The sequence below is a fragment of the Artibeus jamaicensis genome, unplaced genomic scaffold (assembly GCF_021234435.1).
Source record: "Artibeus jamaicensis isolate MK-2021 breed Jamaican fruit bat unplaced genomic scaffold, CSHL_Jam_final contig_47, whole genome shotgun sequence".
Taxonomy (NCBI): domain Eukaryota; kingdom Metazoa; phylum Chordata; class Mammalia; order Chiroptera; family Phyllostomidae; genus Artibeus; species Artibeus jamaicensis.
Window position 1 is genome coordinate 947,728 of NW_026521848.1, and position 26,809 is coordinate 974,536.

General features: G+C 57.8%; 2 protein-coding genes across 4 annotated transcripts; one reads left to right on the plus strand and one right to left on the minus strand.

Moving 5' to 3' along the window:
* The first annotated feature begins 2,548 nt into the window (after positions 1 to 2,548).
* Positions 2,549 to 8,232, plus strand: HIPK4 (homeodomain interacting protein kinase 4). The gene is made up of 4 exons (XM_037132839.2): positions 2,549 to 3,013; positions 5,303 to 5,659; positions 6,679 to 7,521; positions 8,050 to 8,232. The coding sequence occupies exons 1-4, from the start codon at positions 2,549 to 2,551 to the stop codon at positions 8,230 to 8,232; spliced, it is 1,848 nt and encodes a 615-aa protein (XP_036988734.2).
* Positions 8,233 to 9,366: 1,134 nt separating this feature from the next.
* Positions 9,367 to 26,658, minus strand: PLD3 (phospholipase D family member 3). Of its 3 annotated transcripts, none has more exons than XM_037133539.2 (12): positions 26,550 to 26,658; positions 16,081 to 16,172; positions 15,915 to 15,989; positions 15,684 to 15,826; positions 15,076 to 15,259; positions 13,662 to 13,782; positions 13,450 to 13,577; positions 12,417 to 12,617; positions 11,127 to 11,266; positions 10,446 to 10,611; positions 9,918 to 10,017; positions 9,367 to 9,836 (listed from the first exon to the last, which is right to left on the minus strand). In XM_037133539.2, the coding sequence occupies exons 2-12, from the start codon at positions 16,105 to 16,107 to the stop codon at positions 9,649 to 9,651; spliced, it is 1,473 nt and encodes a 490-aa protein (XP_036989434.2). In that variant the 5' UTR covers positions 16,108 to 16,172; positions 26,550 to 26,658; the 3' UTR covers positions 9,367 to 9,648. The 3 variants fall into 3 exon arrangements, with proteins under 3 accessions (XP_036989434.2, XP_036989451.2, XP_036989440.2); XM_037133556.2 differs by having other exon boundaries at positions 26,594 to 26,617; XM_037133545.2 differs by lacking the exon at positions 26,550 to 26,658 and adding an exon at positions 16,713 to 16,818.
* Between the last annotated feature and the right edge of the window lie 151 nt (positions 26,659 to 26,809).

Here is a 26,809-nt window from a genome sequence, read left to right on the forward strand (position 1 = left end):
GGCGTCCTCTTAGGCCTGGGTCCCTGGTGCCCAGCCTTGGCTCTCAGGGACCCAACCTCACCCCAGGTTTACGCCCCTAAGCACAAGGCCAGGGCGTCCAGCGCACCCGCCCCAGACACACACACACACACACACACACACACACACACACACATCTCTGCCACATCCCAGACTGGACTGAGAAGACCTGCTGTCCAGTTCCAGATCACCCCCTCATGGCCCCCTATCTACATCTCCACTCCTCCCATTGTTCAGGATGAAGGGCCATGCCCTTGAGTTGTCACCCACCCCCACTTATGCTGACAACGCCTCCCTTCAAGCCAGCCCCCTCAGGTCCCCACCCGGCCACACGCTTCCTCTTTGTCCCTGCCAGACGTGGCAGGAATTATCTGCCCGCACGGCCCATCGCCCTGGACCAGACCCCCAGCGTTTGCTGGTTTCCTCCCACCACCGCTAACCTGACCTGTCTGTCCAGTGTCCAAAGTGACCCCTCTGTGGTCACGACGAGGGTGTCCTCTGTCTCCCTGGTCCTGACTTCCCAGGACCTCTTTCTCCGTCCCGAACGCTCCTCTCTCCACACCCCAGGCTTCCTCTGCTTCCAGACCCACTGCGCACCTGTCACCCTCTCCAAAGTTCCCACTCCTCGCCTCTGGGTGACGACAATTCCCAAATTCTTCCCTGTGTCCGTGAGAGGATCCAGTGGCCTCTGCGTGCCTCCCCTGGACACCTCCAGGACATTAGGAAGATGTGTATGTGTGTGTGCGCGGGAGGGGGGGGGGCGGTTGGTGCAGAGGTTGGCTCTGGAGCCAGACTAATCACAGGCAAAGCCTGTCTCTGGCTCCCAACTTTAAAGAACATTCGTGCCTTGCCCTGGCTGGTGAGGTGGAGTTGGCTGGAGCATCACTCTGTAACCAAAAGGTTGCAGGTTCTTTTCCCGGTCGGGGCGCATGCGGGAGGCAACCGATCAAGGGTTCTCTCTCACATCGATGGTTTTTTTTTTCTCTCTCTCGCCGCCTCCCTCTCTCTCTAAAAGCAATGAAAAAATGTCCTTGGGTGCAGATAAAATAAATAAATAAATACAAACTTTTGTGTCCTGATTTTTTCATCTATTAAATGGAACTATTAAAAGGCATGTCCTAAGGATCAGATAAGGCTTCTTTTTATTTTACTTTATTTTATTATTTATCTTTAGAGGGGAAGGGAAGGAGAGAGGGAGAGAAACATCAATGTATGGTTGCCTTTCTTGCATCCCCTGCTGGGAACTGGCCTGCAGGGAACCAGCCTGCAACCCAGGCATGTGCCCTGACTGGGAATCGAACCGCAATCGTGTGGTTCGCAGGCCTGCGCTCAATCCACTGAGCTACACCAGCCAGGGCATAAGGCTTCTTTTTTTAAATCATCTTGAAATTCATTGATTTTGAGGGAGAGAGAGAGAAACATCAATATGTTGTTGCACTTAGGTATACTTCTGTATTCCTTGGTTTACTCTTGCGTGCGCCCCGGCGGGGGATCCATCCCACAGCCTTCTCGGCATATCAGGATGGCGCGCGAACCAGCAGAGCCACCAGCCAGGGCCAGACAAGGCTTCCGGAGCACTCGGTGTGTGTTAGATGTTTCAGTGCTAAACAGCTCGACCTCAGCATCCGCTCCCCGAGTGTTCCCGTTCCTGTCCGTGTCTCGGGGGCCGTCCCACCTCGTCCCGGGCAGCTCCCTCTCTCCCCCTCTGCCTGGCCTCCTAAATGTCTCATCCACGAGCCTCCTCCGCTTCTCCCCAACCTCTCCCGCCTGGGCCCTGCTGCGGACTCAAGGCCTCTACTCTCCCCCCCTCTCATTCACCCTTCTTCACAGAGTAACTTTCTGGCACTCGAATCGGACCCCTCCCTCCCTTGCTCCCCAGTGCCCTCAGAACAATTCCAAAGGCCTTTGCTTGTCATTCAAGACCTTTTCCAAACCCAGATCTGCCTCAGCCACACCTTCCCTCATGTCAGCCACAGGCTAGGACAGGTGTTTTCTGGGAATTCACACACACACACACACACACACACACACACACACACACACACACTCATCTCCCTCGTTCGGGAAGCCGGTCTTTCCTCACCTCTTCTTGGGACTGCTCCATACTTGTGCCTGAGGCCCCCCATCGATGCCCCTCTCTGTGGACCCTTTCCCTGTCTGACCTCTTCAGGGTTCCGCCACTGGATGGGGGAGGGGGGCTTGCACTGCCACCCCACCCCCCATTCCAGGCAGGGGCTCAGGTCTCCAACAACAGAACCAGAGCTACTCAGCAACGCTAGAACCCATTTGGGGGGGCCCGGGGCCCCTTGTCCCAAGCCAGGAGGGCTTTGGGGGAGGGGTGCGACCACTGGCATATTCCCCGCGTGGCCCAGGGGCTGGGGGGTGCCCGGGAGACAAGGGCAAACCTCACAGGGGTGGGCACGAGTGCGGTTCTCTTCCCCCACTGAGGGTACCTTGGGGTGGGCTCCAGAGGGGGTCGGAGAGGCCTCGAAGGCAGAGCCCGTGGGGCGGAGGTGGTGGCAGGGGCACCATGGCCACCATTCAGTCGGAGACGGACTGTTACGACATCATCGAGGTGCTAGGCAAGGGCACCTTCGGGGAGGTGGCGAAGGGCTGGAGGCGAAGCACGGGCGAGATGGTGGCCATCAAGATCCTGAAGAACGACGCCTACCGCAACCGCATCATCAAGAACGAGCTGAAGCTGCTGCACTGCATGCGGGGCCTGGACCCCGAGGAGGCGCACGTCATCCGCTTCCTCGAGTTCTTCCACGACGCCCTCAAGTTCTACCTGGTTTTCGAGCTGCTGGAGCAAAATCTCTTCGAGTTCCAGAAGGAGAACAACTTCGCACCCCTCCCTGCCCGCCACATCCGCACGGTCACCCTGCAGGTGCTCAGGGCGCTGGCCCGCCTCAAAGAGCTGGCCATCATCCACGCCGATCTCAAGCCCGAGAACATCATGCTGGTGGACCAGGCCCGCTGCCCCTTCAGGGTCAAGGTGAGGGGCTGCCCTGGGGTAGCGGTGTCGCCTGCTCCCGTCTCCTCCCAGCTTTCCCCAGCCCTGGACGCTCTGGCTGAGAGGGCGGCCGACTGTGATGGGGCAGAAGAGGGAAGACGGTGAGGGGTGACCGCACCGGTCCAGGAGGGAGCCGTGGGCGGCCGGGACGGAGACGGGGTAGTGGGAGCAGGGGCCCAGGTGGGTCTGGGGAGATTTCAGAGCTGGAGACGACAGGATGTGCTGACAGATCTCATGTGAAGCGTAGGAGAGGACCTGAGCGGGGGCGGAGGGTGGCAGTGCCACACCTGCTCACAGAGGGTCCGTCGGTCACCACACAGCTACCAAATGGCTGCTCTGGGCCTGAGCCCGTGCTGCACGCACAGGGCACCTCCTCGGCACTGTCACAAGCCCCTGGGCACCCCCGTCCCACCCCGACCCCTCTGTCTGCTTCGGGGTCTGTTACTGTCTGGTGATGAGAGGACCTAGGAGCACCGTGAGGGCGGGGCCAAGGCGTTTGGGTGGCCACTGTGTCCTTGGCGTCTCCCAGCACAGCGCTGCTGTGTGGTCAGTGCTCAGTGGCTGACAGACACAGGGCGGTGCAGGGACAGGGAGACACAGAGCACTCTGCTCTGGGAGAGAAAACGACAGAGACCTGAGGGGGGAGAGACTTGCGGAAACTCAGCAGCAGACGGGCAGGACGGACCCGCACCGCCTGGCAGTGTTGGCGCCCCTGACGTCCGTGTTTGTGGAAGGAATGGATGGGTGGGTGGACGGATGACAGTGACCGAGTGCCCAGGGTCACTCAGCTCTCCGAGATTCAGGCCTTGGCAGTCTGCACTCAGGTTAATGACCATTTTGTCCCACCGCCTCCTGCATATAGAAGGTGAGGGATGGCTGACTGAGAAGCAGGAAAACAGAGGGGAAAACTGAGGCAGGGACCAAAACGGTCTTGGAGATTCAGAATAAAAATGGCAGATAGCTCCTCCCAGAGGCGTGAGGACAGACGAGGACTTTCAGTCACTCGGTGTCAGTTCAGCAGGTGTTCATCACGGGCCTGTCACGTCCCGAGGTCCCGTGTGGGGGTTAAGAGTGCCTGATGATACGGAGGACCAGGGAGAGATGTTTTTCTGGTGAGTGACTCACAGACAGGTGCAGAAAAATGCTGAGGGATGAGAGACCCGGGCAAGCAACGAAGAGGCAAAGAACATGCACAAGAGATACAAACAAGAGACAGAAAGTCAGCGATGGATAAAAAGCCCCTTCATCCATCCGTCCATTCATTTATCCATTCATTCTGTGCACGGGCTCTGAGCCAGGCATTGTTACGGCATCTGGGGACTCGGCAGCGAACAGACAAAATCTGGCCCTTGTGGGCTCACATCCTAGCTGGTTAGAGAAACAGACCTCATTAAAAATGTAAAATATATAGTTTGTGCAGTGCTGTTGAGAGCGATGGAGAAGAGCAGAGGACCAGGAAGGGGACCGGGAAAAGTAGGGGCCCCATTTGTGGGCAGGATGGTCGGGGGAGGCCTGAGAGGGTGTCAGGAGTAAAGACCTGAGCAGGCGAGGCAGAGAGTGGAGTGGACATCTGGCGGAAGGGGTTCCAGGCAGAGGGAACAGCCAATGCAAAGGCCCTGAGCTGGCAACGTGCCTGGCTTGTTCAGGGAATTAGTGAGCAGCTGGAGCAGGGTTAGTGAGGGGGAAAGGGGAGGAGCCGAGGGCGGAGACAGGAGGGGGCAGACTGTAGGAGCCTTGGGCTTGTGGTGAGGACTTGTATCACCGTGTGTGTGGTAAAGCACAAGAGGATGCTGGGTAGGGAAGGACGTGCCCAAGGCTCGGGTGTCCACAGGATCTCTAGGGGACATGTAAGGCACAGACGGGGTGGCGGGTGGGAACCAGGAGAGCAGTCTCAGCAGGAAAGGATGGAGGACGGGACCAGGGTGGGGACTGTGGCTGGGATGCCCAGTGCGGAGATTCTCGATCTGTTCAGAACGTGGTGGAACCAGTAAGATTTGCTGACGGACAAGGGTGGGGTGAGAGAGAAAGAAAGAGAGGGGCTCTCATGCCCACAGACATGCATCCTCGTGGAGAAAAACAGAGATGCAGGCGCACGTAGCAGAGACAAAGGCTGGAGGAGACAGACGGGAACATCGACGAGACGTGTCCTCACAGACACAGTGGCGGTCAGACGGCGGGTGCAGACACAGCGTGGGGAGCCGTGCCGGGCGAAGCCCAGATCTGCTGCCCTCACCCCTTCCCTTGCCCGCCGGCCTCCCCGCCCCCACACAGGTTATTGACTTCGGCTCGGCTAGCATTTTCAGCGAGGTGCGCTACGTGAAGGAGCCATACATCCAGTCGCGCTTCTACAGGGCCCCCGAGATTCTGCTGGGGCTGCCCTTCTGCGAGAAGGTGGACGTGTGGTCGCTGGGCTGTGTCATGGCCGAGCTGCACCTGGGCTGGCCGCTCTACCCAGGCAACAACGAGTACGACCAGGTGCGCTACATCTGTGAGACCCAGGGCCTGCCCAAGCCCCACCTGCTGCACGCCGCCCGCAAGGCCCACCACTTCTTCAAGCGCAACCCCCACCCTGACGCCACCAACCCCTGGCAGCTCAAGTCCTCAGCTGACTACCTGGCTGAGACCAAGGTAAGGGGGCATGTAGAGTGAGGTCAGCCAGTGTGGTGCTGCCATATCAAAACAAAACAAAACAAAACTAGGTTAGAGCTCAGGGAGGTCTGGAAGCTCGGGGGTCAGCTGTGCGGTTTTGTCACAAGACAGATCTGGGTGAGACCAAAGGTGGGGCTGGAAGCTCGAGGGTCACTGCAGGGGCTGCTGCAGCAAGAGGGATCTGGGTGACACCCCAAGTGTGGCACAAGGGCAGGGTAGCCCCTCTGCTAGTTGGGCAAACCTGGGCCGTGTGAGGGATCTAAATGAGGCCCAGGGGGACTGGAAGTCTCAGGCAGCCGGGCTGCTGCCTCTGAGGCTTCAGTCACAGCATCTGTGCAGTGAGAGTCCAGGCCAGACAGCTGAGGGCTGCAAGGTTGGGCCAGCTGTCGCCACAGGAGCGGTCCGGGGACAAGACCAAAGATGGGACTGAAAGGAGGCAGCAGCTCCTCTAATGGCCCCTTGCCCAGGGCTCTGTCCAACCAGTGTGGCAAGGAGGAGGCACCCCTGGGAGGCCCGGAGCGCTGGGATTGGGTGTGGGCCTACGGCAGCAAGACGGACACGGGTTTGATTCCAAGGAAGACTAGAGGCTCAGGGCTGTCCCTCTGCTGGTGCTGATAGGGGTGGGCCCACAGCTCTGGGCAGGACTGGAGGTCTGGGATGAGGTGTGAAACCTGAGTGATAACTCTCGGTCAGATGACAGGAGGACCAAAGAACATAGTCGGGTGCACTTCCAGCCAAGAGAGGGCTCTGGATTTGGCTACAGGGAGCAGGTGTGGCCCTCCCAGCAGCAAGAGGGCTCTAAGTCAGATCACAAGCAGAACTGGAAGTCGGGATTTAGGTGTGTGGACTTCATAGCAATAAGAGAGCTCTGGGCCAGGCTGAAGGGCCAACTGGGGGGGGGTTGCTGGGGGGGGGTCATCTGTGGGCCCCACTGCAGGTGAGCCCCGGGGCCCCAGGTCCAGGCTCGGTGTTGACCCCTGCCCACCGCGCCCCACCAGGTGCACCCACTGGAGCGCCGCAAGTACATGCTCAAGTCACTGGACCAGATTGAGACGGTGAATGGCGGCGGGGCAGCTGGTCGGCTCACCTTCCCGGACCGGGAGGCCCTGGCCGAGCACGCTGACCTCAAGAGCATGGTGGAGTTGATCAAGCGCATGCTGACCTGGGAGTCGCACGAGCGCATCAGCCCCAGCGCCGCCCTACGCCACCCCTTCGTGTCCATGCAGCAGCTGCGCAGCGTCCACGAGACCACCCGCTACTACCAGCTGTCGCTGCGCAGCTGCCGCCTCTCCCTGCAGGTGGAGGGCAAGCCCCCGCCGGCGTCCGCGGTGGCCACTTCAGAAGATGGGCCCCCCTACTACCATCTGGTTGAGGAAGAGGAGGCCATGGGTCTGGGCAGTGCGGCGGGCAGTGGGCCTTTCTGCCGTGAGGAGAAGGCACCAGGCGTGCAGAAGGCCATCGACCAGCTGGACGACCTGAGTCTGCAGGAGGCGGGCTGTGGGCTGTGGGATGAGACCCCCGACATGCTGGCCCCACTCAAGGCAGCCGTTGCTGGCCTCCGGGTGCCCGACTCAGGCCCGGAGCCCATCCTGGCCTTCTACGGCAGCCGCCTGGCCGGCCGACACAAGGCCCGAAAGCCAACCGCGGGATCCAAGTCTGACTCCCACTTCAGCAACCTCATCAGGCTGAGCCAGGCCTCGCCCGAGGACGATGGGCCCTGCCGGGGCGGCGGCTGTGGCTGGGCAGAAGGAGAGCATCGCGGAGCCTCAGCCAAGCCCCCCACCATCCCGCAGCGGGATGGGGATGGGCCTGACGTCAAGGACATGACCATGGACGCTGAGGTAAGTCAAGTGGACAGGAAGGGTGCAGGTGGTTCTGGGGTCAGAGTCCCCCAGAGCTCCAAGGTAGAGGGCAGAGTGACCCTGGCCTTGACTCCGCACACACCTGGGTTGCCTCAGCTGGCTGAAGCCCACCCTCCAGATGTTACAAGGCTCCACACACACTAACTCATACTCAGGATATTCAGTAGGGTGTGACGGGGCTCTGCACACATCCATCTGCCACTGGGCTGTCTAGACACTCAAAGAGCACAGAATCCCACCTGCAGGAAGTGATAAAGGCCAGCACAAAGAACAAGGTCTCAGCACATGCTCACCCAGGAAGACATGGCAGCCTCAGCAGACACTAACACAGCCTCGGGACGCAGTGCGGTCTGAGAACATACTCTGAAAGCCCCCAGGATGTCGAAGAGGGTTGCAAAGGCACAGAATTGCCCTCAGGAAGTAACAAGGGTTCAAGTGGGACAGGCAGAAGTTCATGACGGGCAGGCTGGTGGCCTCTTGGCTGATGCCCTCTCTTCTCCCCCACAGAAGCCTGGCCCTGAGCTCTTCGACCCCAGCAGCTGTTCCGGGGAATGGCTGAGTGAGCCAGACTGGGCCCTGGAGGGCGTCAGGGGCCCACGGGCTGCTCCGGGGCTCCGCCCCCGCCACGCCCACCCCCACGGCCCGCTGCGGGCCGGCAGCTTTCTGCAGCACGTGGGCGGGCAGCACTGACGGCGACCCCACCTCTACCCACTGCCGGTGGCTGCGCTGGCTGGGCTGGCATTCCCTCCTCAGAGCCACACCCTGAACCCACAGATTTCCTACAGAAAGATAGTTATCCAGCAATCCCCACCCCCCACCCACAGTGCATGCCTGACATGCACCCCGGCCACAGGAGGGCCTTGGCTTCTGGTCAATGGCCGCCTCGGCCAGAGGGACACAGAGAGGTGGCTGCACCCTGTTGGCCCTGGGCACATTTTTGGCCCTGTTGCCTCTGCCTATTTCAATAAAGAACTGTTCACAGCCCTGCCTCGCGCCTGTCCTCCCTGCCCGAGGGGAGGCCTGGTCTGGGCCGGGTGGGGCTCAGACCAGTGGCCGGCCCTGCTCCCTGACGCTGTACCCAGTCAGCTACTGGCTCAGGCTGGAGGCTGGGCTGCCACTGTACTTTGGGGGAGGGACAGGTTTAGTTTGGCCCACTGACCACCCCCTAAATATGCCAAGTGCTTGGCACATGACAGCCCACCCTTAGAACGTTGTGTCCAGCAGGCGCCAATCTAAGCTTGCCAGAGGTCAAGGTCTTGTTTACCTGTCCTCATTGCACATGGCAGACTCATCCATACGTGGGACGTGCTGAATGTAAATTCACTTGGCAGGAGCAAATTCCTGCTTGGTGCACACTCCAGTGTTCAGACACGAGTCCGCCCGTGGGATACGGGAAAGGTTGAGTGTGTGCTCATCCGTGGGAGCACCCTGAGCGCACTGCACACACAACCCCGTGCTGGCTACCGGAGGTGCAGCACACCCCAGCCCCGTGGCCACACACTGCATGTGCAGCACATGCCCGCTCATGTACACTGCACTCTGAGGGCTCAGCACACACCATCCCATGCCAGCCACACATGCCAGCAGATGCAGTTACATGCTAAGGGCTCAGCACATGCTAAACAAATGGGCCATATGCTACATGCTCATCGTTCACAGCTCAGCTGCTGAGGGCTCAGCACATACCAGTCACATGTTATATGCTTGGCACATGCCAAACACGTGCTAAGGGATCAGTGTACACGCTCATGTCTCCACCAGAGCCCCATGCTGGCTGTCCCCCACCCCAGCACCCCGCCTCACACCACTCAGTCAGGCAGAGGCTGTACGGACAAGTCATTTACTTCTTATTATAACCTTGGGCCCTCTTTGCCCTGGGAAGGGGGTGGGCCAGGGGGCCAGGCCCAGCATGCACCCCCACTTCTGGGACTGATTCCTCCTGAGCTGGGCTGGGACCTGGGGGCCACAGCTTCAGGCTGGCAGGGGCGGAGGTAGAGGTGGGACAGCGAGGGGGCCTGTGGAGCCACAATAGGACGGGGAGAAGCGGGGGTACGGGGCCAGGAACCATGACCCAGGATTTCTGGGTTTATGGGGGCCTTCAGGGCCTCAGAGCAGGCGACAGGCATTGCCCACGCTGTCAGCTGAGGTGTCCAGGTCATGGCTGTAAGGGGAGTCCCAGTCTCTCAGGAAAACGGCCTCCAGCTGGCTCCGCAGGCCGCCCCGCCCATTCTGTGTCACCAGCAGCGAGGTGCCTGTCGTCTCCGTGAAGTAGCTGCCGGACCAGTTGGAGGTTCCTGCAGGGCAGGGGGCAGAGTCAGGGCCCGCGGCAGCGCCTGAATGTCCCTCCCGGCCCCTGGTGGCGCTCAGACACTCACCGATGTAGGTGGCACGTTCAGTCACCATGTACTTGTTGTGGTTGACTCGGGCATATGGGATCCGGGCCTGGGCCTCGTCCGCGGGGACCACAAAGAGTTTCTGGGGAGGAGGGGAGAGTGGGGAGCAGCAGGAGATGACGCAGGGATTAGAGAAACCCCAGGGTCTGGAGTGGGGAGTGGCGCCAGGTCTGGGGGTCAGGGGATCCGCGGAGACCTTGGGGCCGAACAGGGCCAGAAGGGTGGGTATGAGTCAGTGCTGGCTGGGAGGACCTAGCTGCTTCATTTGCTGCCCATTCTCCTGAGCTGCCCCCTTTGCCAGAGAGCCTTCCATGATCCCCCAGGCTTGGACAGGTGCTTCCTCTAAGCACCGCCCCCCCCTGCTCTGGGCCCTGACCCAGGGTTTCCCCATCACTGCACAACTCATTCTGGATTGTCCCTGTCAGATGACAGGTGAGCTCCACAAGCACTGTGCGCCTAGGATTGCCCGCACGGGCAGGGGCTGAGGAGGGGTCTGCGACAGGTGCTCACCACCTGGATGTCGGAGTGGGAGTGGTTGTCACGCAGGGCGGCCAGAGAGAGCAGGAAGGCCCGCATGGACGGCTCCGAGTGTCCCCAGCAGCTGACCAGCAGGCGCACCTTGACGCCCCGCTCGTAGGCGGCCCGCCGCAGCCCGTCGTCAATGGCAGGCCAGAACCTTGGGAGGGGGTGCAGGGTACAGAGGGCGGCTCATCCGCAGGCCTCACCTTCAGCTTGTGCCAGCTTCTGAGAGCCCCCAAACCCTAAGACCACCCCATCTCTGGCTCCCAGTCCTGCTCCTGCCTCCCTAAATCCCACCCCCAGACTACTTTCTCTGAGCCCCCAGCCCTGCCCCTCCAAACTGGTCCCCAAGCCCTCATCCCATCTCCAGCCCACGCTCCCTCCCCCTACCTCCAGAAATCCCACAACACCTCCTATTCCTCCAGTCCCCATTTCAGCCCCTAACCCCAATATTTTCTTCCTTTTCTCAGTTCCCTTTGCTCCTGGCTACGGCACCCAGACCCCATCTCCCTGTTACCTGTCTTCTCTGCCTGTCCCCATCACTTCCCCTCCATCTGTCCCCTCCCATTGGCTCCACTGCCTGCTTTCTGGGCTCCCTTGCTCCCTCCCCTGCTCCTCTTCCACTCCTGGGGGGCTCCCTGCCCAGAGCCCCGTCCACACACCCAGCAGTACCTGCGCGGGTGGGAGAACTCCATTGTGGGCAGGTAGTTCATGACCGCGATGTAGATGAAACTCCGGGCCGTGTCCACTACGTTGAGCAGTGCCTTCAAGTCCGGGGTGCGGCCACTTGGACACAGTGGTGGGGGCGCACTCTGGGGACAAGGGGACAGTTAAGACCTGTGCCTGCCAGGGGTGCTGTCACCACGGACCCCAGAAACAGACAGCTTGCCACTAGCGGGGTCCTGCTGGTCTCGCTGAATCCATGGAGGACAGAGATGATCACCACGTCCATTTCACAGGTGAGGAAACTGAGGCTCAGAGAGGGAAGTGACCTGCCTGGGTCACACAGCTGATAAATGGAGCCGGGTTCTGGATCTAGGTCGCCTGCTTCCAGAATTTACGCTCTGACCCAGTGGTGCCTGACAAGGTCCCCAAACCAGCACTGAGAGCATCACCTGGGCATTTGTTAGGGTCGCAAACTCTTAGGTCTCACTACACGCGACACACAGTGTGTGCTGAGGGTGCCAAGTGGGGGCCCAGGAACCTGGGGTCCACAGCCCTCCCAGTGGTTCCGATGCTCTCCTCGCTTTCGTCCCCAACTCACAGGCCACCCTGTGGGCACCCTCTGTGTGCCCGTGCACACGGGCCCTTTACCCAGCTTTCTCCACCCTCCCACTGGGTGAGCGAACTCAAGCTCTGAGGGGGGCAGTGGCAACGGGGGAGCCCCAGGCCCCTCTGGGAGGCCCCTGCATCCCTGCACCTTTGTGTGTCCCTCCACGAGTCCCAGACTTGCCCAGGCGACTGGCTCAGGGGGACTGAAAGGGGTGAGGTTGGCGACCCCAACTAGTGCAAGTATCAAAAGCCAAGGACAGCAGTGCTTTGTCTAGAATGCTCAGTACCTACCACGGGCGACTGCCCAGCGGAACGTTCTGAGATAAGGGGAGCCCTCCACGTGTGACTGGCCGATACGGCAGCCGCGTGCTCCTTGCGACCGCCGAGCGCTTGAAATGGAGCTGGTATGACTGAGAAACTGAATTTTCAACCAGATTTAAGGCTGATGGGGAGGTGTGGCTGGGGCCACGCAAACCCTAAGAGGTTGTAGACATTATGATAACCATTTTCTGGATGAAACCAAGGCCTATGCAGGGTGGGACACAGCCCAGGCCCCTGACTAAGCAGAGAAGAGCACTAGTGAGGGCTGGTGGACAGGAGTCCCTCCCCACCAACCCCTGGGCAGGGCTGGATAGAGGCCATGAGGGAGCGTGTGGCCAGAGCGTGACAGGCCCCGCTTCCTAGACTCACCGCCAGGTAGGCCAGCGCAGGGGTCCCATTGAGGCAGATCTCCATGGGTGTCTCTTGATTGTAGCGGGTGTCATAGGACCGGGGCCAGGTGGATGGGATGGAGCTGCCCGCCTGGCCCAGGTACCAGTAGGCCTCGAAGATCTTGGTCAGGTCCCGAGCCAGGCAGCTGCAGTTGTACATGACCACGCCCAGCTCCTTGACCTGTGGGAGGGGAGTGCTGAGTCTGGGGCGGTGGCCTGGTGCCCACGGGTGACGTGGACACCTGCAGCCCCCTCTCCCTGCCCCCTTGGCCTTGTTCTTTCCCTAGCCCCTCAGTTTCCCCCACTCTGTCCCTGCCCCCCTTCTTTTTGTCCCTCAGCTCCAGCCCCCCAAACCCCCAAGTTTTTGTGAGCATCAGTGTCATTTCAAAGCTCCAGTCACAGCTGTATGTTCAGCATCTCCCCGAAGAGCTGGTGAGATTATGAGCTGGCTGAGCAAATGATCACTGCCTGAGCTGTACCCTCTTTCCTGTCTTGTGCTAATTCCCACAAATCCTTCAGTTAGCAGATCAGTTATTGCCTCCCTTGGGAGCCCCTCCCTGATACCCCATCCTGCCTGGACCCCTCTGCTCGTGCTTCCCCCACCCCGGCCTGGACTCATCTGGGCTGACCCTGCCTGGTGACTGGGCTGTCTCTGCGCCCAACTGGGAGTTCTGAGAGGTCCCTCTGTTACCACTGTGTTCCCAGCATCACCCAGAACAGGGCCGGGCTTAGAGGAGGCATTCAGAGAATAAACGGTGAGGGCCAAGGATAGACAGGGCCTTGAATGCCATGTAGAGGGGCTGGCAGCTGTCACTGGGGACAAGAGGGAGCCCCAGGCTTCCATGAGCAGGTGGAGGGCAGGATTTGGGGGACATTCCTGGCAGGAAGTGGGAAGGAAGCCACTGCGAACTAGAAAGAGAGAACTCTGGGACCGAAGGGGGTGCAGCTGGAGGCTGGGCACCGGTGGAGCAGGGAGTGGTCTGGAAAGGTGGGTGGGCAGAGTGCAGGCAGACCTGGGTCAGGGAGCGCCAGTCCATGTTGGCACTGCCAATGTAGAAGTGGGTCTGGTCCACCACCCAGAATTTGGTGTGCAGGACGCCATGGGTCAGCTTCTGCATGTCCACCGTGCGGACCTGGGCGCCTGCAACCGACAGGTCAGGGTGGTGGGCAGGGGTTGACTTGGGCAGCCCCAGGCCCAGCCCGCCCCCAGCTGCCCCTGGCTCACCGCTCTGCAGCAGGGCCTGCAGGTCCGCCTGGGACTGGGACCCACTGGGCTTGCTCACAGCAATGCGGACCTTCACACCTCGAGGCGCCAGGGTCTGGAGCTGCCGAAAGACCTCCTCGCCCTGGGGGGAGAGGAGAGCCTCTCAGGGGGTGGGCCGACCATCTCTCCAACACCGCGCAGCACCACCATGGGGCTGTTTGGAGATGTAGCTTCCAGACGAGATTACGAGTGAGCAAGCTTTACCTTAGCCCGCATGCCTAGGGGTGGTTTTACAGGTTGACATTACAGCCTTGATCTGTTTTAATATGTGGCCACTCTGAGCGTCACCAGCGCCTCCCTGCCTGTCCCGCCTTTCCAAGGGACCTTCCCAAGATCCTACCTTGGAGGTATCAGTGCCTCCAGGGGCCTCTGGGCACCTCACAGGATATTGGGGGTACAGCTGGCTTGGGCTTGGGGTCCAGGAAGGTACGGGTGAGGCTGGATGATGCCAGTAACAGTAACAGCCACGATTCCCTGGCTCCTACTGTGAGGGGGGCCTGGTCTAAGCCCTTCATGTCTGAACTCACTGCATCCTCGCCACTCTCCTCGATGAGACAGGTCACAGTAAAATCCCAGAGGTGCAGATAGGGAAACTGAGGGCTGGAGGGCTCGGTGGGGAAGCAGGGTCTGCGCCCGGACCGTCTGCCTCCCTTGCCTGTGCTTTGTGCTTTGTGCTCTGAACCACTCCGGTGGGAGTGGCAGGAGCCCCCCAGTGTTAGTAAATTTTAAGCCCACTTCTCACAGAAAGAGGCAGCAGAGAGAGGAAAAAAGAAGGAAAAACTCCTGTGTTTTTCACTGAAGGAGTGATCCACCTGGACTGCTCCCTTCCAGACTCTGAAGCTCCACAGTTTGTAAGTTTGTCTGCAGGCCGAAACAAGAACGGAACCATGAACGCTCACAAAGGGCTTGCTGAGGCGGGCGCCGTGCTATGACTTGCATGGATTAGTCCATTTCGTTCTCCCAGGGGTCGGTGTTACACACTGGCCCCATTCCACAGATGGGGAAACTGAAGCCAGAGAGGCGAAGTGACCCGCCCAGGGTCACACAGCTGGGAAGCAACAGCCTGGCCAGAGGCTGCGCCGTTCCTCACTGCGCTCTTCCATCTCTCGGTGTGACAGCAGCTGGTGGGTGAGCGGCACCTGCCAGCCTGATCCCTCGTAACCAAACCCACACTTGACATTTAGAGGCCTGCAGATGACCGTGACAAACGCCCCCAGTCCAGAGGGCCGTGTGAACAGCTGCTTCCAACCCCCTGTGTCCAACCTGCTGTGTAGCACATGCGCACCAGTCTCCGGGACCGCAGAGAAACCCCGTTCACCCCCACCCCCAAGCCTCCCACAACCCCCTGCCTGCCGGCACCCAGGCTGCCAGGTACCTGCTGGGCAGAGGCCTCCTGAGTGTGGGTGTCATTGTTGGCGAGGGTCCAGTAGAAGGAGGCGATGTCCAGGCTGCTGTGGGCCCCAGCGAGCAGGCCCAGCCAGGCCTGGCTGGTGGAGGGGTTGCCGGTGGAGGCGTTGGGGAAGTCCAGGCCCTCAGGGATGCTCTCCACCAGCACTGCTCTGCAGTACCGAGGGGTGGGGGGGTGATATCAGCCATTGGGGCCCGGAGACCACCACCTGGCATGTGAGCACTCACCTGTCTGGCCGTGGAGGATGAAAGACTGCGTGCTGTGTGTGCCTGTATTCAGAGTACATGCACTTGTCTGTCTAGAGGTGTGAAAGAAAGGTGTGGATGTCTGTGTGTACACTTGTCCACAGATGTGGATGGAGGACGCCACGTGTGTCTGTGTGTGCCTATCTCTTGGCAGACCTGGATAGAAGATGATGCTGTGGCTGCCATGGGAACGGTGTTGGGGGCGGGGGCACGGAGGGAAGAACCTGTCACGAGCTCTGGGTGATACTGAGTGCGGGCCCTGCCTGTTGTGCCCAAGTGTCCCTGGCCTGTCGGGGCCTCTCCCCTGCCCATCCCAGGCTCCTCGCTTACTCGCACGGGTCATAGCAGGGGGCTGGGCGCTGGCTGGGCCCGAAGAGATGCAAGTCGCTGTATTCCCACAGGAACAGCTGAGTCATCAGGGCACCGAAACCCACAACGGCCAGGATGAGGACCAGCAGGACCCAGCGGGCTTTCTGTGGGGGAGGAAGAGGCGGTCAGCCAGCCCGGGCTGGGCAGCCCAGCCCACGCCCCAGACAGACCAAGGGGACGGCGGGCTCCTACCTTCTCAGCAGCCCTCCATGCCTCGATCTCATTCATGGGCAGCTCACTGGTGGGCTCCTCGGGGGGCACCTTCAGCTGGGGAAAAACGGGGATGGTCGAGGGTGCCGGGGGAGCCCCGACCCTCCATGGTACCTGGTCCCTCCCCACTGGGGCCCCGTCCACCTACCTCCTGATACATCAGCTTAGGCTTCATCTTGCCAGGCAGCCGGCAGGCACACAGGGCGCAGGTGGGCAAGTGGGTGTGTCAGGGTCTCCACACTGTGGGAACAAACGCTGGCACTGTGTGGGGGTGCTCCGGGTTTTTTGGGGACATCACAGAAGGCACATCCGTCTCAGGGCTCACGAGGTCCACTGGATCGCTTATCCATGATCATGGGGCCGCTGGCACGGCGCCCGCCACCCCAAAAGGAGGAAGCAGACGGCTGGTCAGCAGGGATTTCGAAATCCCTTGGGCTCTAACGCCTCTGCTTTCTTCCCAAAATCTGTGGTAGCCACCCTGCCGCCCTTTCAGGGCTCCCCTTAGCTCCCACTCTGTTCCCCATCAGCACCTTCCCTTCCCTGGGTTCACACAGAGACATTCCCAAAGGGCCAGCTCCAGATGCCAGCAGCGGAGTCCCAAAGCTTTGTGCCCGGCTTTTCCCAGCCCGGGGATTTTTCAGGTGGCTCCCCTGCCCTCACCCTCGGACACCACCAGACAGATCAGGTGGGGAGCCTGAGACCCTCCAGACCTCCCCACCAGCTATGTAGCCCATCCGCCCTCCACCCCCCCCCCCCCGTCAGCCAACCTCCCGACCCTACCACGGAGGAGACTCGGCCTTAGTCGGCATGCGGCAGCTGCTACCTCCGCGGGGGCCCTGCTTCTGCCTCAACAGACGAAGCAAGGGCAAGTGAAAGGGGGCGGGGACCCCGAGGAGGCTCCACCTATTGCTACTGCAGCAGGGAGTCTGCGCGGGCTTTGCTCCGCCCCGACCATCCGCCGGGAGTGCGGTCTGGCCTCGCAGGTGCGGTGCGGACAACCTGGCCGGGTGGGTCTAGTTCACGGCTGGGGGATGGGCTTTGCCACACCCCACCCCGTAGCTACCGTGCCGGGTGGGGAAGGCTCAGGTAAAGAAAAAAGTGGAACCCTACATCTTTTCTCGTCTACGAACCTTGTGAATTTTTGTACCCCGGGCATGCATTGCCTAGTCAAAAATAAATAAATTAATGATTTAAAAACATACAATAAAATGGAGACATCAAGGCTGGGTAAGCTGATTTCATGATGCAGCGATAAAAGCAGCAGAGGACACAGCCCACGCTCTGGGAGGGGAAGGGCTGAGTACGAGAAGCAGAAGGTGGGTTTTCTGCTAGAGTCCGTATTCGATTGATTGATTGATTTTTAGGCAACTGATAGGGATTTTTAAAAATTTGTTTCGGAAATCCAGGCTCTGACTGGAGGAGTCGGCTGGGTTTCCCACCTTCCGTCTCGCGTCTCTCCAGCAGGCTTTAAGGCCACAACCGCAAATATAAATTAGAGAACCCTTCCCCGCCCGCGTCTCTCAATGAAAGAGGGGCAGGAACCCCTTCCCCTGAGCCAGGCAGAAAAGTCACGGAGAAGCGCAGAAACGCCATTACTATCGAGAGCGGCAACAGTGTCATAAGTGGCTGCCTTGACAGTGGGACCTGAGGGTGGGTCAGGACTATTTTCGGGGTCCCAGACTGCAGAAGGCAGAGCTCAGCTGTACCCCTCGGCATGGCAGGGAAGATCGGGCAAATGCTTCCAGCAAGAAACGGCAACTGACCACGGTTATTTGCAACACCCTAGGCCACCAGATGCAGAAGATAACAAGGAGATAACAGTCTTAGAGGTGGTTGGCAGCGGGGTTTCAGGGTGGGGGAGGGGGACGTGGGCAAGACACAATTTTTGCCTTTCACTTATTTGTGAAGGCCTTGGTGAGAAATGTTGTATTAAGAATAAGGGGTTAACTCTGGCTGGTGTGGTTCAGTGGATTGAGTGTGGGCCTGTGAACCAAAGGGTCACCAGTTCGATCCCCAGTCAGGGCACATGCCTGGGCTGCAGCTGGGGGCATGTGAAAGGCAACCACACACTGATGTTTCTCTTCCTCTCTTTCTCCCTCCCTTCCCCTCTCTCTAGATATAAATAAATAAATAATCTTAAAAAAAAACAAGGTGTTGGAACAGCACAGCACATGTGGAACTGGGGACGCTGAGATGAACTGGAGCGAAAGTGAGAGAGGGCAGTGAGACCCGGAGGGGCGAGGGCCGACACTCGGCCCCCTGAGGCTGGGGACCAGAAGACGACCGACCGCTGGTAAACCAGAAGCAGGCCCTGGCTGCTGTGGCTCCGTGGACTGAGTGCCGGCCTACGAACCAAAGGGTTGCCCGTTCAGTTCCCAGTCAGGACACGGGCCTGGGTTGTGGTGGAATCTCTGGTGGGGGCGTGTGTGAGAGGCAGCGGTTCGATGCTTCCCACATCGGATGCTTCTCTCCCTCTTCCTCCCTTCCTTCCCCTCTCTCTAAAGAAATAAATACATAAAATGTTTTTAAAGACCTTGTGGCTTTCAAACTGTGTAATGATTACAAGGTCTGCAACAAGGGGTTAAAGCTGTCAAAATACAGCTTTCACGTCTGCTGTATTTTTAGCAAAGCACTATGCCTAAGGTGTCTAAAAGGAACACTAGTACTGGAGAGGGGCGGTTCCAGAGCTAGGTGTCCAAACTGGATATGAGCCTGCCCACCTAGGTGACCAGGTGACCTTGAAAAATGACAATGCATTTGTGCCTTGGTTTTTCCATCTGCAAAATGGGCATGGTAACCATAGTGCTTGCTTCTCACAGGCTGCTTATGAGTTTCACACATTTTTGAGGCACTGGGGATACCACTGGGGACAAAACAGACATGAAGACAGACAAAAAACCAAAATAAGGAACTTATATGTTAGAAGGCATAAGCACTGTAGAAAACCAGGGACGAGGGACAGGGTGCGGGTGGGGTTGGGGTTGTTTGTAATTTTAACTAAAGTCAGGGAAGGCCTTGCTGAGAAGAGAGACCTGATTTAAAAAAAAAACTCCGTGGGGAGGGAGGGAGCTAATGGGCTTCCTTACAGAAGAGTGTTCCAAGCAGAGGGAAGGCCAGTGCAAAGGCCCTGAGGCAGAAGTGTGCGTGATGTGGAAATGGGAGAGCAAGGAGGCCGGTGTCTCTAGCAGACTGGACACGCGGGAGAGGGAGAGATGAGTCTGGGAGGTGATGGGAGCAGATCCTGGACTGTGGTGAGGGCAGGACCTCAGGGGGTTCCGGGCACAGGAGGGATGCGGTCTGGTTTGCAGTAGGTTGAATGGTAGCCTCAAAAACAATGTGTCTGGTATGGGCACTACCCCCAGGACTGGTGAATGTGACATTTAGAAAAAGGGTCCTTACAGAGAACAGACCGATGGTTGCCAGAGGGGCTGGGGGCTGGGTGACAAATTGGTGATTACAAAATAGTCCCGGGGATGTAAAGTACAGAGTAGGGGATGTCGTCGATAATATTGCGGTAACTATGTGTGGTACCCACTGGATACTGGAACTCTAAGGGGACCTCGTTGTGAAGCACAGGATTGTCTAACAACTATGCTGTACCCCTGAAACTAATGGAAAATAACATTGAGTATAAACTGTAATGGAAGATTTTTCATTTATTTACTTTTAGAGAGAGGGGAAGAGAGGGAGAGAAACAGCAATGTGCAAGAGACACCTTGATGGTTGCCTCTCACACGCCCTCAGCTGGGGGGACCTGGCCCACAACCCGGGAGTGAGCCCTGACCCGGAATCAAACCGGCGACCCTTTGGCTCGCAGGCTGGCACTCAATCCGCTGAGCCACGCCGGCCACAGCAGAGTGTAAACTGTAATTTAAAAATGTAGATGTAACCAAAGAAAGGAGCTTGTGATAAAATCATCCTGGATTATCTGGGTGGGCCCTAAACCCAAGAACAAGTGTCTAAGTGACAAAACCACGTGGCCAGGGAGGCAGAGGTTAGAGTGACTCGGCTGGAAACCTCCCCAGGCCTGGAGCCGCCACCTTCTGGGAGCGGCAGGGACCAGCTTCTGCCCTGGAGCCTCTGTGGGGGGAGCCGGCCAGGCCAATGCCTTCGGGTTGGACTTGTAGCCTCCCAAATGTGAGAGCGTGAACTTCTGTTGTTTTAAACCACCCAGGTTGTGCTAACTTGTTACAGCAGCCACGGGGAACTAATGTGGGTGTTTGTGGGCTCCCCCTGGCTATGTGGGGTACGGACTTGGGGGAGGGGAGGTACAGGGGCTGGACCAGGGAAAGCAGGGTGCGGAGAGGGTGGACAAACTCGAGGGTCAGGGCAGCCGAGCGGGGAAGACTGAATGGAGTCTGGCTGCGTTCTGAAGGTGGAGCCTATGGGATTTCTAATCAGAATGGGTGTGGAATCCAGGTAAAGGAAGGGGCCTCAACCCCACGGGTTCGGGCCTGAGCCGCTTAGGAACAGAGGTCCCAAGAGCTGAGCTGGGGAAGATGACTCAGGCAGAGCAAGTTTGGGAAAAAGAGCAGGAATAAAGAAAGAATGAATGAATACATAGATAATTAATAAGTGGCCCTGGCTGGGTAGTTCGGTTGGTTGGAGCAGCTTCCCCTAAGGCCAAGGTTGTGGGCTCAGTCCTCTGTCAGGGCACATACAAGAAGCAACCAATAAATGGGTAAGTAAGTGGAACAAATCAATGTCTGTCTGTCTGTCTCTCTCTCTTAATTTAAAATAAATAAAATCATAAATAAAATAAATAAGTAAACAGCTCTGGCTGGGCAGCTCAGTTTGTTGGGACATCATCTGGATACAGGGAGGTTGCAGGTTTGATCCCCAGTCAGGGCACATACATGAGTCAACCAACGAATGCACACACGGCCGGGACAGCCAACTGCTGTTTCTCTCCCTTCCACTCTCTAAAATCAAAAATAAAAACTTACAAGTATAAATAAATGTAGCATTTTGAACATATACACTTTGAGAGGTCTGAAATCTACCCAGGTGGCTCCTTGGAACGAAAGGATTAACACATTATCAAGTGCACAGGACCGGCATGCGAGAGGATCTCAATAGATACAACTGTGTCAACGCTAACGGCCAAAAAGATAAAAGGAGGAATAGAGGGCATCATTCCCATCCCACCCAGCTAAGAGGGTTGCTTTCCAGTCACTATTTAGTTTCTAAATGGCAGATAGGACTTTAATGGAAATTAAATTATGAGACTGAGGCTCCTTAGCTGGGGTGCCCTTTGCCCACACCCCAGCCTCCAGAAAAGGACTGTGAAGTCAGCTGGAGAAGCAGCCGGTGCTCCCCACCCCCAGATCCCCGGGTGGGGCGGGGCAGGTGGGCGGGAGCAGCAAGGCTGCCAAAGTGGGGCTGGCGTTGCCCCCCCCCCCCCCCGCGCACCCCTGGGTCCCCAGGCTCCTAGACGCCCCCACGGGGCTCGGTGCAGCGCCCCGCCTGGCCCCTGTGCTCTGCTTTCTCGTACCTCTGCCGGCAAGTGCTCCCCGCCAGCCCGCAGAGTCTCCCTGTCCCCTTGACCTGTGTTCTCCCTGTTTGTGTGACACCACAGACCGCAGAAAAGGAGGAAACAAAACCCGCTGGGCTTTTGAGACACAAGTTGGGAGAGTTCCTTGAACACCCTGCTCCTGGGTGGGGGTGGGGGCGGAGTTTCGATCCCTCCTCCACAGCTGTGCTTTGGAGAGTCCAGGGTTCACATCCGAATGGTGTATGGGGTGGGTCTCCAAGTGCCACAGCCCTGCATTCAGGTCTCTGCTGTGTCAGTAGAAAAAGAGGCGCCGTCTGTGGGCCTCACTTTCGTTCTCAGAACAATGGGAGACGTGGACCAACCGCACGTTCGCTGGGAAGTCGTAAAACCCTCCGCGGCTGGCAGGTGGCATGGTAAACTTCTGATACGAGCTGGCTGGTGACATTTGTATGTCCCAGATAATACAAATCGTTTGTCACAGATCATTTGTGTCCCTTGAAAAGCTAAGTCTGTGCCTGGTTTATTCATCTAGCACCCAGTGCTGAGCACACTGCACACTCAAGAAGTGTCTGTTAAAAACAGAAACAATGGAGTAGAACGGCCACCTTTGAGAAAAGTCTCTCTAGACCTAATGACACTTATTTTACACATGATGATCACCGGCTGGCGTTCTAAGCGCAGAGTGGATGGGGCAGGAGCAGATAATGGCATCTCAGCCCGAGAGTAAACTGCAACATTGATTCAAAGTTGATTCAAGCCATCTCGGGGTGCAAAGGAGGGTGTGGGGCCAATCGGCTGCTGAAGCGCAAGCGAAGCACCGGACAGGCCACCCCACGGGGGACATTCACAAACCCACGCACCTTCCCCGTGGTTCGAACCCGGAATGTTCTCATGTTTACAGGAGCCAGTTCTCCCTGGACTGTGCAGGCCCCTTGGACTGAACGACCCACTGTCCATGTTTCAGCCTCCACAGAACCTTTTCTGTTTCTAGCAGCAGAATCTTTATTTCAAAGGGCCCCTCCCTAGAAGATGCTCCTTCTAGGGGGAGAAGAGGCTTGGTTTGGAAAACAATGAAATCGTTAAAAATAAAAACCATTATGAATGGGGGATGCTTCTGATTCGGCATGCAAAAATTGAAGCTGTCCCTGCCCGTCTCAAAACCCCTGTGCGGGTCCCTGTCGCCTTTGGGACAGAGCACAGACTTCTTCTCACTGTGTTCTCGCGGACAGGCCCCGGGACCGTCCCCACCACTGCAGGTCCAGTGCCCCTTCCGGACCTCAGAGCCGTCTCCAGCTCCCACCTCCTCCCAGAACTCCAGGTCTGCAGGTCCCCTGGCCTCCTAGACACCTCTCCCAAGGTGTCCCCAATCCCCTTATACCCACTATGTCCCCTTAGCATCGCTCCGAAATGTACTCCTCCCTCCAGTCCCCATTTCAAAGACAGCTGTCCTACCTATCCCTCAGGTATCGGCCTGTGTGCCAGCTCCTTCAGAGAGCCCGACCCGACCCCTCAGGAGACCCACCTGGGCCGCACCCTGGGCCCTCCATGTGTCCACTTGGCCTCCTGAGGGTCTGTCCCACCCTTTTCTCTCCCATGATCTTAGCCTGGACCAGCCACCTCCCAGCCTTCATTCAACCCTTCTAATCCCCCCTCCATCTGAGTCTGACTTGTCCTCCATCTGCGGCGCCCCCACCCAGTGTCCTCAGGACAAAGTCTCAGCTCCTTACTGTGAACCCCAGAGCCCTGAATGACCTTCCCCTAATAACTCACTCTCCTCACCTTTACGTCCCGGCCGTTTTTAATGATCGTTCAGTTCCTTGAACTGAAACCACACTTTCACCACCAACCCTCCCACAGCTTTCCCTCCTCTTCATCTTGCTCATTCCTATCAGCTCCTGCACTGCCTCCTACTCCAGGAAGCCCTCCTCACCCCCTGGTTGGCTCAGGTTCCCCTTTTGGGCTCTGACGGTCCCTGAGCTTCTGCACCCCAGCCCCTGACCGCTCTGGGCTGTCACCGTCTGAGGCTGGATCTGTTTCTCCCACTTGACTGTGAGACCCGGGAGGGCAGGGCGGGCTGTCTCCATCACTTCTATGTCCCTGTTACCACCCACCACCGGATGGATGGTGCTCAGTGGCCAGTTCATCCACCCAGTTATTCCACTTGTATTTATTCAGTGACTACTTGCTGACAAGCCCTGCCTAGAATCTGAAGATATAGCACAGAACGGGGGGAAAAAAATCCCGGTAAAGATGGCATTCTTTGGGGGGAATGAGACAACAGGGAAATGGGTGAAACGGAGACTGTGCCCGGGAGAAAAAAGGCAGCAGGGAGGGGGCAGCAGCACCACAGTGGAAAATGGTGCATAGCTGAATTCAGAAATAACACATCAGGGGCAAAAATAGCATTATCATCTCTGTTTTTCAGATGCAGGGCAGGGCTCAGGCCAGTCGCGGCCCAGGTCGAATAGCGTTGCCAGGGAATTTGGACACAGAGCTCTCACTTCTGTCCCAGGACCCTGCACGGAGGAACCGACCCATGAGCACAGAACAGGCTGCACACCTTTTCCTCGCCTCCCTGAGGGAGGCCTGAACCCATAAAAACCCTGTGGGGCGAGGGCGGCAGGTTCTTTATTTTTACTGAACCAGGCACCGATTGAAGCACAGATTATTAAGATTAACAATGTTTAATGATCAGAACAGTCCTTTTTTTTTTTTTTTTTTAGCCCCACTTAACAGATAAGGGAACTAAAGGCCTGGAGAGGTTAGGTCACTGGCACTAAAGGACACAGCCAGGAAACAATGGAGCCAAGATTTGAACCCAAGCTGCCTCAGGATCCCAGGGGCGGACAGCTGCCTCTCCTGTTATTATCTGTCCGTCTGTAGTTGCTCTCCCTTCCTGCCTCCCCAACAGCAGATGAACCCAAAGGTGACCTGGGCCTCTCAAAAACGACCAACGCCCGCTTCCCCTCCCAGTCTTTGAGAAGGACATTGGAAGCTTTCTCCAGAGAGAAAGGATATATGAGTACAGCTTTAAGAAGAGGACTCTGGCTCTCCTTCCAACCAGGCTGATCTTGCCAATCCATCTCTGGTAGTTCTGGAGGAGCTGCTGCTGCTGCTGCTGCTTCCGCTCACACCATGTCACATCAGACGGTGTCCCTCTTCACCTCCAAATCCTCCAGTGGCTCCCGCTCGCCTCACTCAGAGTGGAGCTAAAGTTTTCTCCGTGGCCCAGGAGATCTGCCCCCATCACTCCTCTGACCACATCCTGCAGCCTTCTCCTACCTCAGTGGCCTCCTTTCTACCCTCTAAATGTTTCTAAATATTCCACCCCCCTCCCTCAGGGCCTCTGCATTTGCTGTTCTCTCTGCTTAGAATACTCTTCCCCCCAGGCCGCCACACCACTTTCTCCCCCAATTCGGGTTGTTGTCCAAGCGTCATCATTTCGGAAAATCTTTTCTGACCATCTTATTTAAAACTACAACCTTTTCATGCAGTCCCCGCCCCCTCCTAACATATCCTATCCTTCACTTACCTATTTGCTAATTGTCTCTTTTCCCTGCTAGAATGTAAACTCCACGAGGCCAGGGATCTCTGGGTTAGTTCACCGAGGTGTCCCCAGTGCCCAGCACAGGGCTGGGGATGTAAAATGTGCTTTCTAAATAGCTATTGAGTGAGTAACTTGGGTTTTCATTCCCACATTGCAGGCGCAGCAACTGAGGCCCAGGCACATGAAGCCACCTGCCCAAGGTTATGCAACTGTTTAAGCACTGAATGCTAGAATCAGGATGGGGACCAGGGTGTTCCAGCCCCCAGGTGCACACTGCTAACCACTGTGTACACTGCCTTGCAAAGGCAAGCTCGGTACAGAAGACACTCACCATTCCACCTGGGGATTCAGGGTTGCTGAGGTTTAAGCGAGTTGTGGTGGGACCTGCCTCACCTCTCCATACCCCTCCATTACAGAAGCCAAGGGAGGTCTAGGTCTAAGCTACCTACACTCTCCCCCTCAGCAAACCCTTTTCAGCTCCCACCGCAGCACCATCCAAATGCTCTCATTTTGGGGTGGAGATCACTCAGCCCAGCAAGGTTAAAGAGATAGATGTTAACTATTTACATGAGCAAGGTTTGTGACAGCTGGTGAGCCACCCCCTTCGGTGTTGTGATGTGGCAGAAATGAGGGCAATATGGAGATCGTGACGTGGGGTGGCTGCCATGGCAGAGAGTGCCATGATAACATGGAGTGACTGAGGCCACAGCAATGACAAAGGAGGTGGGGGGAGGGGAAGAGGGACAATGAAGAGGCGAGGAAGGTGATTGGATGAGGGTGGGAGTGACGTGGTTAATAATAATATTAGCCCAAATCACCCTGTCAAACTGGATATAACAGGAATAAACTGGCAGAATCCTCACAATCGCCCCTGTGCTGTGCACACTTCATAGATGAGGAAGCTTACATTGCAAAGGTGTGATTAGGTAGTCAAGGTTACCCAGAGGCTTAGTGGTGCGCTGGGATTCTGGCACACACCAGGTGACGGGCTCTACCCGGAGCAGTGGCGAGTGTGTGAGGAGTGACACGGGCAAATGACGGAGACGTGGAGGGGAAAAAACCTGTAAGGCAGGGTGGCCTTTCCCTTACAGGGAAAACTAGAAGCATGAGACATGAACAGTGACAGCCGGAGGAGCAAAAGTGACATGAGAGGGGTGGTGACCGTGAGGATAACATAAGGAGAGCATGAGATCGATTTAAGGAAAGGGTGACAGGAGGCGTGTGAAGGTGACATGGGGTATGGTGACAGTTATGAGAGATCATAATGGAGAAATACCAACAAAAGATGGGTGCAGGTGACATAAGAAGGCGATGGCGACTTAAAAGGGGCAATTGCGACCTGCGGTGGCAATGGGGGCTTAAAGGAGACAAAAGCGAGTTAAGGGGGTTGATGGCGACAGAAGAAGGTGACAGCGACTGCAGGGGAATGTTGACGATTTAAGTGGAATGCGATGTGCAGGGAGGAATGGAGACATAAAGGGCCCGAGAGCGACATAAGGGTAGACACGCATTATAGACCGTAGGTGACAACACGAGGAGGGCAGCCGAGGCGCCGCGCCCCCAGATCGCACAGTACCTGCGCTCCAGGTCTCCCACTCCCGGACCCAGCCCCGCACGCACCTCCTCTGCTGGAGCGGGGCCGGACCGCCCCCGCCGCGCGCAGGCGCACTCGGCCTAGACTGCGGGCAGGGGGGGCCGGGCCTGGCCTTTCTGATTGGCCGCGCTCCACGCTAGTGTGGGGCGGAGAGAAGCGCCGGGGTGGCTGCGAGCGCGATCCAGTGGCGGCGGGCGCCTCACTCTCGGTGGTGGCAGCCCGGACGGCTAGAGCGGCCGCTG

Coding starts and splice junctions, on each gene's coding strand:
- HIPK4 (XM_037132839.2), top strand. CDS start 2,549: ATGGCCACCATTCAGTCGGAGACGGACTGTTACGACATCATCGAGGTG. Junction 3,014..5,302: donor GCTGCCCCTTCAGGGTCAAG/GTGAGGGGCTGC, acceptor GCCCCCACACAG/GTTATTGACTTCGGCTCGGC. Junction 5,660..6,678: donor ACTACCTGGCTGAGACCAAG/GTAAGGGGGCAT, acceptor GCGCCCCACCAG/GTGCACCCACTGGAGCGCCG.
- PLD3 (XM_037133539.2), bottom strand. CDS start 16,107: ATGAAGCCTAAGCTGATGTATCAGGAG. Junction 15,260..15,683: donor CCCTGCTATGACCCGTGCGA/GTAAGCGAGGAG, acceptor TCGGTACTGCAG/AGCAGTGCTGGTGGAGAGCA. Junction 10,018..10,445: donor CCCACTCCGACATCCAGGTG/GTGAGCACCTGT, acceptor CCTCCTCCCCAG/AAACTCTTTGTGGTCCCCGC.